General features: G+C 44.5%; 1 protein-coding gene across 1 annotated transcript; it reads left to right on the forward strand.

Annotated features, from left to right (window-relative positions):
- Nucleotides 1–8,659: 8,659 nt before the first annotated feature.
- Nucleotides 8,660–9,494, forward strand: LOC133783840 (uncharacterized). The gene is made up of 2 exons (XM_062223458.1): nucleotides 8,660–8,829; nucleotides 8,905–9,494. Exons 1-2 carry the CDS (start codon nucleotides 8,716–8,718, stop codon nucleotides 9,487–9,489), a joined length of 699 nt encoding a protein of 232 aa, XP_062079442.1. The 5' UTR covers nucleotides 8,660–8,715; the 3' UTR covers nucleotides 9,490–9,494.
- The last annotated feature ends 1,721 nt before the right edge of the window (nucleotides 9,495–11,215 follow it).

Genomic DNA, 11,215 nt, shown 5'->3' on the forward strand with positions numbered 1-11,215 from the left:
ATACCCAATAAAGGATGACTCCAACCAAGACTATCCCTTCCGTCCAAGTGGCTAAGAGGCTTGGGGTTTAGCTTGAGTCGATAACAGAGGTTCAGCCCGGGTGTCTCCTTCGACTCCTTTGGCATCTAGTCCTGTCGCAGAGGTAGAGCCATTATTGTCTATGCCAATTCCTCCTAGCTTCACTGATGCATGTGCCTCCTTTTCTGCGCTTGCTCCCTTATCTGAGCCACACCAGTCTGCCATACGAAACTTATGTGCCATCATGGACCAAGCGTCCCATATAGAGCAGACGACAATGAATTTTAATGGGATCAAGAACGAGGACTTGAGCACCATCCACACGAAGTCACTCCTTGGCATTCAAAGCGTAAGTCCTCTACAATTTTCTTTTTTCCTGGTTAGCTTGTGTGTTGACGTTACCTAACACTTGTATGTTTTTTGCAGGCACTGATGTTGGTTTCCCATGCCAGTGATAGGTCTGTAGAGTATAACTCTACACTTTCCAACCTTTTTTTTGATCTTGAAGTTGTCCACCATGAGGTGCTAGACCTTAGGTGCATTCTTGGCTCTAGGGACGCAGGCATTGTTTTGAAAGATGAAGAGATCAACACTCTCCACAGTACCGTCAAGCTTAAACAGCTGGAAATGATCGAGTTGACTCTCAGGGTAGCCCTGATGGAGGGGAAACTTGCCGATCAGCTCAAACAGTCTGAAGCTAATTGCTGACATGGATCAACTGCGGAAGGATGCTATTGTTGAGAAGGAGCAAGAGGTCAAAGCTGCCTGAGACAAGGCTCGAGAGGAGTATTCAGAGACATCTTTTTCATGCTTCTACTTGATCTAGAAGTCCAACAAAGATCTAAACTTGCATTTCCTTCCCAAGAAGATGCGAGTGAAGGAGCTTAGGAAGTGTCTTGCTCATGAGGCTGCCGAGGGTGGTCTTTCAGATGATACTCCTCGCCCGAGTTAGTCAACTTTTGGTCTTTTACTCTGTCTTTCCTTTCGTGCCATTGGTGGGGCACCTTGTACTTGACAATTTTTACATATGACATTTTATGCCTTTATGTTTTTTTTTGTATGAGTACTCAGTGTATTGATTGACATTTTTTATTTCCAATACTTACTAAGTATATCAACTCACAACCCTCATTGGTTCAGGTATCAGTATACTCTAAACACATGTATTTCACGTGCCATTCTAACGTTACTACTTTATGCTTTTCATGCTAACAACCATGGTAATGTGAGTAGTACGATACTTCACCATGTACCATGAAAAAAACAATCAGGTCGACCTCCCCATGGGTGATACGTCGACCACCCTATAGGGTTGATGATCTGGTCGACCACCCTATAAGGGACTTGCCTTTTTTGTTTTTATTTTCACTTTCGAAACATATTCTGAACAAATGTCCTAGAAAAACTTGAGCTTGCTTAGTACTTAAGGTCACATCCTCATTGCTTGTGTATACCTCGATCGGTATGTACTATATTCTCCTTTTCACCCAATGATGGAAGCAGCAACTACTTTTCCCTAATTGGTAGTCGGGTGATGGTTTCATACTTAGTAGTAATGATACCTATACACAGATGGTGATTGTGTAGAAAGTGTCAATCACGATCTACGAAATCTCTCCTGTACTCGTTATAATGATTGTAAACAGAAGTATCTAAGTTGGACCAACCGGGTCTAGATGGGCTTATGGAGCTTGTAACGAATCTTAGATCAAATTATCGATCAGTCCCTCAAGGACCAGATTCGATTATGATCCAATGATGGTGACCGGTCCTCGTACCAGACTCTTCTTTTGATCGTATGGGTCGATAGATTCCTCAAAAACCAAGATTGAACGTGATCAAATAACGGCGACTAGTCCTTGGACCAGTCTCTTTTGTTAATCGTATGGGTCAATAGGTTCCTCAAGAACCAAGATCAAACATGATCAAATAAATTGGCGACAAGGTCCTCAGATTAGCCTCTTGTTTGGATCATATGGGTCGATAGGCTCCTCAAGAACCAAGATTGAACATGGTCCATAATTTGACGACAAGGTCCTAGGACTTGTCTCTCTTGTTGATCGTGTGGGTCGATAGGTTCCTCAAGAACCAGGATTGGACATAATCAAATAGTTTGGCAACAAGGTCCTCAGACCACTCTCTTGTTTGGATCATATGGGTTGATAGGTTCCTCAAGAACCAAGATCGAACATGATCCATAATTTGACGACAAGGTCCTAGGACCTGTCTCTCTTGTACATCGTGTGGGTCGATAGGTTCCTCAAGAACCAGGATCGAACATGATAAAATAGTTTGGCGACAACCTTAAGGTCCTAGGACCAGTCTCTTGTTTGGATCTTATGGGTTGATAGGTCCCTTAAGGACCAAAATCAAACATGATCCGATAATTTTGCGACAAGGTCTTAGGACCTGTCTCTCTTTTGGATCATATGGGTCGATAGGTCCCTCAAGGACCAGAATCGAACATGATCAAATAATTTGATGACAAGGTCTAAGGACCTGTCTTTCTTTTGGATCGTATGGTTCGATAGGACCCTCAAGGACTAGAATCAAGCATGATCCGATGATTTGACGACAAGGTCCTAGGACCTGTCTCTTCTTGAATGTAATTTAAAGAATTAAGTGAAACTTAAGAAATTAAATTCATTCATTCATTGAAGCACAATGACTATTACATAGATAATTTGAAAATAATACATTTACCTCTTGCTCGGCTATGCTTCTTTCCGCCAAGTGTTCGACGAGAACGACATTTAGAGTGTCCGCGTCTTTGGCACTGGCAAGCTTGGCTAAGGCATCAGCATTGGCATTCTGCTCCCTCGGGACTTGTGTAATCGAGTATCTCTTGAATTGTGTCAACAAGTCCTTCACCTTGTTCAGGTACTGCACCATCCTAAGTCCCTTGGCTTGATACTCCCCTAGTACCTGGTACACTGCTAGTTGGGAATTGTTGAATATCTCTAGGGAATGTGCCTACACATCTCGAGATAAGCGTAATCCTACTAGCAATGCCTCATACTCAGCCTCCTTGTTTGAAATGTTGAATCCAAATCTGAGAGTGCAGTGGATTTGATGATTCTCTAGAGTGATCAAAATGATTCTTGCGCTTGAATTGTGTTCATTGGATGCACCATCAACATATAGCTTCCATATGGGAGTATCTCCTTCCTTCTCGGTATCTCCATTCTCCGATTTGTAGGAAGGGTCTTCAAGGTTGGTGCCTTCGACTGTGAAGTCTACCAATGCTTGTCCTTTTATCTCTGTCCTCAAATGATAAGTGATATCAAACTATCCTAGTTCCTCTGCTTATTTGAGTAATCGTATTGAGGCCTCTGGTTTATGAAGAACTTGTCTTAACGGTTGATCGGTCAGGACTCGGATCGAGCGAGCTTGGAAGTATGGACGCAACTTTCGAGAGGGGATTCTAAACAGCATGCTAGCTTTTTAAGAGGGGGATACCTAGACTCTGCACCTACTAGCCTTTTATTGATATAGTACACAGGGTGTTGTACCCTGTTCTCTTCTTTCACCAAAACAGCGCAGATTGCATGCTCAGTGATTGCCAAATAGATGAATAGTACTTCACTGTCTATTGGATTTGCTAGGATGGGAGGCTGAACGAGATGCTCCTTCAACGCTTGGAAGGGTTTCTCACATTCCTCGGTCCATTGGATCTTCTTGCTCCCCCTCAGTAAGTTAAAGAAGGGGACACACTTGTTCGCAGACTTTGATATGAACCTACTGAGGGCAGCTACTCTCCCTGTTAAGCTTTCACTTCTTTGATTGTGGTAGGTGACTTCATGTCGATCAATGCTTTGATATTCTCAGAGTTAGCCTCGATTCCATGTAAATTGACTATGTATTCGAGAAACTTACCAGTTGCAACTCTAAATGAGCACTTGAGAGGATTTAACTTCATGTTATACTTTCTAAGTATTGCAAAGCATTCCTCCAAGTATTGAACATGCCCTCCAGCTTCTTTGGAATTGACCAACATGTCATCGACATATACCTCCATATTTTTGTCGATCAAGTCTCGGAACATGCCATTCACTAAACACTGGTAGGTGGCTTTTGTGTTCTTCAAGCCGAATGGAATTACCTTATAATAGTACAATCCCTTGTTTGTCTGGAAGCTGGTATGTTCCTAGTCGGGAGGGTGTATACTTATTTGATTATACCCAGAATGTGCGTCCATGAATGAGAGTATTTCATGTCTTGCAGTTGCATCGACTAGTTGGTCTATTCTGGGCAGTGGGAAGCAGTCTTTGGGGCAGGCCTTGTTCAGATCTATGAAGTCCACGCATGTCCTCCACTTCTCGTTTGGTTTTGGGACCAACACGGGGTTTGATACCTAATCTGGGTAGTAGGACTCCCTTAAAAAACCATTTTCCTTGATCCTTTTAACCTCCTCCTTTAGGGCTTGAGATTAGTCTTTGTCAAGAAGTCTCCTTTTTTGTTGCACCGGTGGGTAGTTTTTGTCCATATTTAGGACATGGCTTATTAAAGGACAGAGAAATTCCAACCATGTTCTTATATGACCAGGCAAAGACCTCCTGGTTCTTCTTCAAGAATTCTACCAACCGTGCCTTAATTTCGACCTTTAGCTCCTTCCCGACTTTGATTACTCTAGTCGGGTCCTCCTCATCTAGTAAGACTTCATCAAGATCTTCGACTGGTCCTAACCCCATGACGTCATCCCGAAAGCGAGGATCGATGTCGTTTCCCTCACTTTGGGAAATTTGCTATAATAACAAATCTTCGTTAAAAGGAGCCCCTAGCTCTAGTAGAGTGTTTATTTCAACGTCAACTTCCATGTTGACAACCTCATTGGTTCTGTTGACGCCGTTTTTCGCCAACAGATAAAAGAAGAGAGCACGCAAACAATTAAAGACAATGGTTAAAACAAACAAACGAATCAGACACACGGTTTTTACGTGGTTCAGCAGTTAAATCTGCCTAGTCCACGAGTCTCTGTTATTAATCTCAAGATTATCTCTGAACAATCCTTTAGCATGAATTCTCCAGAGTTTTCTCTCAAGAATCAGAAAATCCGTCCTTTACAATGGTGCATGCCTTCTCTATTTATAGAGAAGGATGCAGAATACTATCCCACATATTTTGGGTAGTTACTCTTTTGTGAATAGAATAAATGGCTTTAAATGCCTATAATCAGATATAAAAGGAAACGTCCCTGAAGACCAGGAAACGCATAACTGACCAAATAATATCCCACGATTCTTGGGGATTTACATTAATAAATGAGGATCATATCCCATATCTACAACTCTTGTAGATATTCAAGGTAGTCATTGCGTATCTCCAAGGCTTCACGTCATTGTGCGAGCCGCTGACACTTCCCGAGCTGACATTTCTTTCGAGATGGCATATCGAGCTCGAGATCCCTGCTCCGAAGTTGCTTCTAAAGATGAGGGGCTCACAGAGCTATCCTTTGAGATCGAGATCATTTCGAGGTCACCATATTCGAGATCTGTACCATACTTTGCAGGCTCCGATTTACAATCGTAGAGCATACCCTTAACCCTCACGAGACCATTTAATGCGAACTCAGCTTTCGAGGTCATATTTGCTACGGCTCGAAATCTGGGTATAACATTTTGCCCCCTCAATAGTATTTGTTCGAATCCTAAGAGAAGGAAACTTTTGAACTACTCTTTTCGAGAACCATACCGTCACACTCTTAAAAACGGACACGTGCCAGATGGGTATTGCTCACTTTAGGTACTTGAGTACCTTGGGAACATGCCCACGATCGTTCGTCTGACAGCTTTTCGGCACTATCTTATCATCGTCTCCCCTCCATTCGATCTGTTGAGGATTTCAATCAACGTTCCTGATTAATTCAGTTTTCCCACCTATTTATGCAAGACTCCCTCTTCGTCTTCTTCACATTTTCTCATCACAGACCAGAAAAAAGAAACACTCCCTAAACCTCTTACCACAGTTCATGCTCATTGCATGTTTTCCAGGCCGAAGAAACAAAAGAATCCTGGTTTGTACGACTCAGTGAGTTCTTTCCTGCAACCTCTTCTCCACTCGACGATTTCGCTGCACTCCCCATTACTGTGTAAGTACGCCATTTTTGTTGTTCCTTTTATATTGTACTTGCTGTGTATGTTAGTTTACGTTATTAGCATGATGCGATAGGAGGGTTTGAACCGATAGGTTTTTAGGCTTTCTGGATTTTTACTCTGGAAGTTCGTCTCTGGTTTATATTCAGATTCAATCGTTTGAATGTGGTTTCAACTTTCTGGGTTTTGAAGATTTTAGGCTATGTTTCTTGTACACCAAGTTTTCGGGTAAAAACCCTTATTCTTGACAATTACACGAAACCCGAAAAAGCCCTTTCCTGGCTAACCGCCACCTTTCTTTCCCTTGAACTTCGGGATTTTCAAAAAATCATCCACGTTCTTTTTCTTCCCTGTGGAACACGCGCTCTGACTCTTTAGTGAGGGTCTTAATATTTAGTTTCTTGCCCTTAGTTATCCGAGCTTATCTTATCGAGTTCGTGATCCTTGCATGCATGGCCCTCACCATTTTTTCTTTCTCGTTAGATGTCACAGAATCTGGAAAGACGGTGGGGGTCATTACGAGCAATCCCTTACGAGCCCAAATCTCCGAGCCCGGAATCGGTCTTTGTTCGGAACCAGCGTCGGATTAAAGAGTACGAGATCGCACGCGAGCAAGAAGACATCCGAGCCCACTATCGCCGCCAGATTGACGAGGTCATCGAAAAGAAGAGAAGGGTCCTTCGGGAAGCCATCTATCCGGAGCCGAACCCCGGACCTAGGCCAGTTCCCCTCGACCCCGCGTTAAAAGTCACGGTAGCATACCATCCGGGGGAACTTCAGTTTTCCTTAATGGCGGAGCCTTCGTCTTCGCAGCCTAGGAGGGAGATGTTTGAAGCCGAGTTCTACCAGAGCTCGGTTACCACCTCCGACCAGATAACTGACATCCTGGCCCTTCATGGCCTTAGCTCATTGGACACACTGAACTGCCGAGCTCCGACAAGACATGAACGGAGCTGCTTCGCTCCTGGGGGCCGTGATTCCAGTGTGAAGTACGCGGCCTGGAGCCAGGAACACCTAAAGGCAGGAGCTTTGCTGCCCCTGAAGTCCTTTTTCAGAGATTTCACCGATTTCGTTGGGTTGGCTCCATTCCAACTCAACACCAACTCATACAGGGTGCTGTCTGCCCTGAGGTCCTTATTCCACGAGCTGGGGTGGATAGGACCTTCACCCCAAGAGATTTTATACCTCTTTTGTTTGAAGAGTAATCCCTCCCGAGCTCGGGGAGGAGATGGCTTTTACTATCTTTCGAGCTATCCCAAAGAGACAAAAATCTTTGAAGACCTTCCGAACCATCCCCCTGACTTCAAAAGGGCTTTTTTCTGGACAGACGGTCTGTTCCCGTCTCGACATCGTTCGTTTAGGCGAATTCGTAAGTATTCTCGTTACTTTCTATTTTTGAGCTCGAATCTTTAGTCCTTGTATCCATGTTTAGTTGAAGTGTATCTCGCCTTTCAGCTAACTTTCAGCGTCCCACCCCCGACGAGACAATGAAGGAGCACAGAGGGAGCCTGCTCCGACTCCCTTATGGCAGGAGGTCTCTTTCATTTCTGTTACATGAGGACAAGCTTCGAGCTTGTGGCTTGTTGGGACAGGGCCAGTCAACCTCTGACTGGTCCAGTAAAAAATACGAACGCTGGGAGGAAGTGCCTCTGCCCACAGGCATCCTTCCTCCGAGGAGGGAAAGGAAAGCACCTCTCCCAATTCGCTCGAGAAGTCCGCGGTCAGGGAACGAGGCAAATGATGAAGCCTCGGGTTCGGACTCCGATGGAGGTAAAACCCTTCCTACTTCGCGAATGTGGTCTCCCACTTTATTAAAACACAGGCCCAATAGACTAGTCTCGTGCCCACAGGATAGATATCACTTCTACATATGGAGTTGGGTAGATGACTGTGTCCATAGGTTTGATAGTGGGCTCGGGAAATACGACACTATGTATACCACAGACGAGATGTGGAATGGGATAGCTGTGCAGTATGGGACCAATGACTATAGGGACCTTTCGAGGTTATCACCAACTTATAGGGAAGGCCCTCCCCCCGCCTCTTCTGAAGACGGGGGAATTTCATGGTCCCCAAGCTCGATCTCGGGGGAAAGTTCCAGTTAGGTTTTTTCTTTCACCACTCTATATAGTGTTGGAGTAACTTGTATTTCTTTCACTGACTCACTGTGATGACTTGTGCAGGCAACATGGACTCCGACCTCGACGCCCTCATCGACAATGCGGGTGCCAAGAGGAGCAAGCGCCCCAGGGCAAGGGGACTGACAACCAGTCAGCCTGGGAAAAGCTCCAAGAGATCTAGGAAAACGCCTCCTCCTCCCCCGCCGGCTTCGAGCTCTGCTGCTGCGTCGACTGGCCAGACTAACGTCCCCACGACGATACCACCCTCGCAGGCCGTCGTCTCTGTGGTGGCGCCGGCCTCGCAGACTGATATCGCTGCCGTGGTTGAATCCCAACCTCCTGTGGCGGGTCAAATGCCTTCTACCCAGCTCGTCAAAAGACCTTCTGCTTCCCGAGGCCAGAAGCTAACTATTTCCACCCATATGGATTCGTATGTGGTGGATAATGCTGCCGGTCCTCACGGGTCTACGCTGATCTCGGATGTAATGTCCCGGATTGGCCAGAGCTACGGCAATTTTGAGGCTCCTCAATGGCAGTGTCTAACTGGCACTCGGGACCGCACTGTCCTGTACGAGAAGAGTATCGAGCACACTGCCGCGGTAAGTATCCTATATATTCCCTTTGCTTACATTCACGCTGTCTCGAGGCTAATGATGGTTTCTTCCTTTTTTCAGGCTCTTGCTTTCACTGCCCAGCTTAATTACGAGCTGAACAACGAGGTCCATTCGAGCAGGACCCTCGCCCAAGAGGAGAGGGACCTCCACCTTAAAGCGAATGACGACCTGAAGGCAGTGAATACTAAGCTCGAGGCAGTGGTTAAGGAGCGTGAGGAAATGGCCAAGGAGCTCGGAAAGCTGAAAAACGAACTCGAGGAGCAGAAGAAAGACAACATCCAGCTTCGGGAGACCAATAAGAAGCTCGAGGAAGACAAGGCCGTCACCCTCGACCTCATGGAGGATATCAAAACCCGCCTTACTGCTGAGTTCAAAGAAAAGAAGGAAACGGCGGTCGATTCAGCCATGTACCGGATGTGGGCCTATAACGAAGAACTGGACACCAGTTTTTTGGGTCCCCTCGAGGCGTCCTTCCTCGAACGATGGAATGCCCGGCTCGAGAAGGAAGAGGCTGACCAGCTCGAGAAGGATAAAGCTACTCCGAGTACCGTTTCGGAGGGAGCTCAGGAGGATAGTCATGCTATTCGTCCTGAGGGGTCCGGTGCCACTGATGCTGAGAAGGCCAAGGAGACTCCTCTTCTTTGAATCTGACCTCGGGGAGATCAGTTTTCGGGGCTGTGTCCCATTATTTTTGTAATTATTTCAACTTGTGCCCACGGGGCTGATACAATTCCCTTTATTATTCTTTTATATACTTACATTTCTTGGTTCGAAATATTTTGCATATTTTTATAATTGATGGACCGGTTATGTTTATTTATGCATACAAACATAGTTTGGATTTAGGCTCGAAATTCGATGCATTCATGCATAGTTTATTCGATTTATCCGTTTCCAACCTCGTTATTTATCAAGGTCGGACATTACTGTAACCATGAACTGAAAAGTACTTATATGGCATGTAATATGAATGATTTGGTTAATCTTTTTAGTCACTTTTCCTCATCCTTAGTATCTTAGCTCCGAGGTTATGAGTTCGAAACTATTTTAAGATGTTCCAGCCTCGATCTCGACATATTTTGTGACGGGTTTAGGCTCCCATTCATCATTGATCGATAATTTGGCTGGTTTGTTCCAAACCTGTTATGCTTGCACATCTGGTTAATTCCAAACGTTTTTGGTTTTTGGTAGCTCGGTAATGTCCGAACTATCTAAGCCCGCGTACTTGGTTATTTCCAAATACTTAATGTTTTTTATAATTCGGTTAAGTCCGAACTATCTAAGCTCGCTCGGTTAAGTCCGAACTATCTAAACTCGCGTATTTGGTTATATCCAAATACTTTTTTGTTTTTGATAACTCGGTTAAGTCCGAACTATCTAAGCTCGCGTATTTGGTTGTATCCAAATACTTAATTTTTTTTATAATTCGGTTAAGTCCGAACTATCTAAGCTCGCTCGGTTAAGTCCGAACTATCTAAACTCGCGTATTTGGTTATATCCAAATACTTTTTTGTTTTTGATAACTCGGTTAAGTCCGAACTATCTAAGCTCGCGTATTTGGTTGTATCCAAATACTTTTTGTATTTTTTTTTTTTTTGTTTAAAGCTAGAGGTATGTATACCAATGTTGCCCCCTTAATATCCTATGAGTGTGACCATAGGTTATTAAATTAAGAGAGATTGCAAAAATAAAAATAAGTTACATGTGAAACAAAGTAGACCCTTTATTTGAAATTCAAAAACAAACTAAGTACAGAAAATCATGGTTACGGGCGACACTTCCTACACTATTGATAATATGGTCTAAGGTGTTCGCCATTCCATGCTCGTGGTATGAGGTTCCCATCTAATCTCGCAAGTTTGTATACGCCAGGGCGGATGACTGATTCTATCTGGTATGGTCCTTCCCAGTTTGGCCCGAGTACTCCTGCTGCTGGATCTCGGGTTGCTAAGAATACTCGTCTCAAAATCAGGTCTCCTACTCCGAACTTTCGACTTCGAACCCTTTTATTGAAATATCTTGTTGTTCGTTGCTGGTAAGCAACATTTCTCAGCTGAGCCTCCTCCCTTTTTTCTTCGATCAAGTCTAGGGTTTCTTCGAGCTGAGTATGATTGGAACTTTGGTCGTAAATCTGAGTTCGAATTGTCGGAATTTCGACCTCAATGGGCAACATTGCCTCGCAGCCGTATGCTAGAGAAAACGGGGTATGCCCAGTTGATGTCCGAGCTGTAGTTCTATATCCCCAAAGGACTTGGGGTAATTCCTCAGGCCATCGTCCCTTTGCTTCTTCCAAATTTTTCTTCAAGGAACTCTTGAGAGTTTTATTAACGGCTTCGACCTGACCGTTTGCCTGAGGGTGAGCCACTGACGA

This window comes from Humulus lupulus, chromosome 6, assembly GCF_963169125.1.
Source record: "Humulus lupulus chromosome 6, drHumLupu1.1, whole genome shotgun sequence".
Lineage (NCBI taxonomy): Eukaryota > Viridiplantae > Streptophyta > Magnoliopsida > Rosales > Cannabaceae > Humulus > Humulus lupulus.

Bases quoted from the DNA above. Each gene is read 5' to 3' on its own strand.
- LOC133783840 (XM_062223458.1), top strand. From the start codon at position 8,716: ATGTCCCGGATTGGCCAGAGCTACGGCAATTTTGAGGCTCCTCAATGG. The intron at 8,830-8,904 runs GTAAGTATCCTA...TCCTTTTTTCAG, and splicing joins GTATCGAGCACACTGCCGCG to GCTCTTGCTTTCACTGCCCA.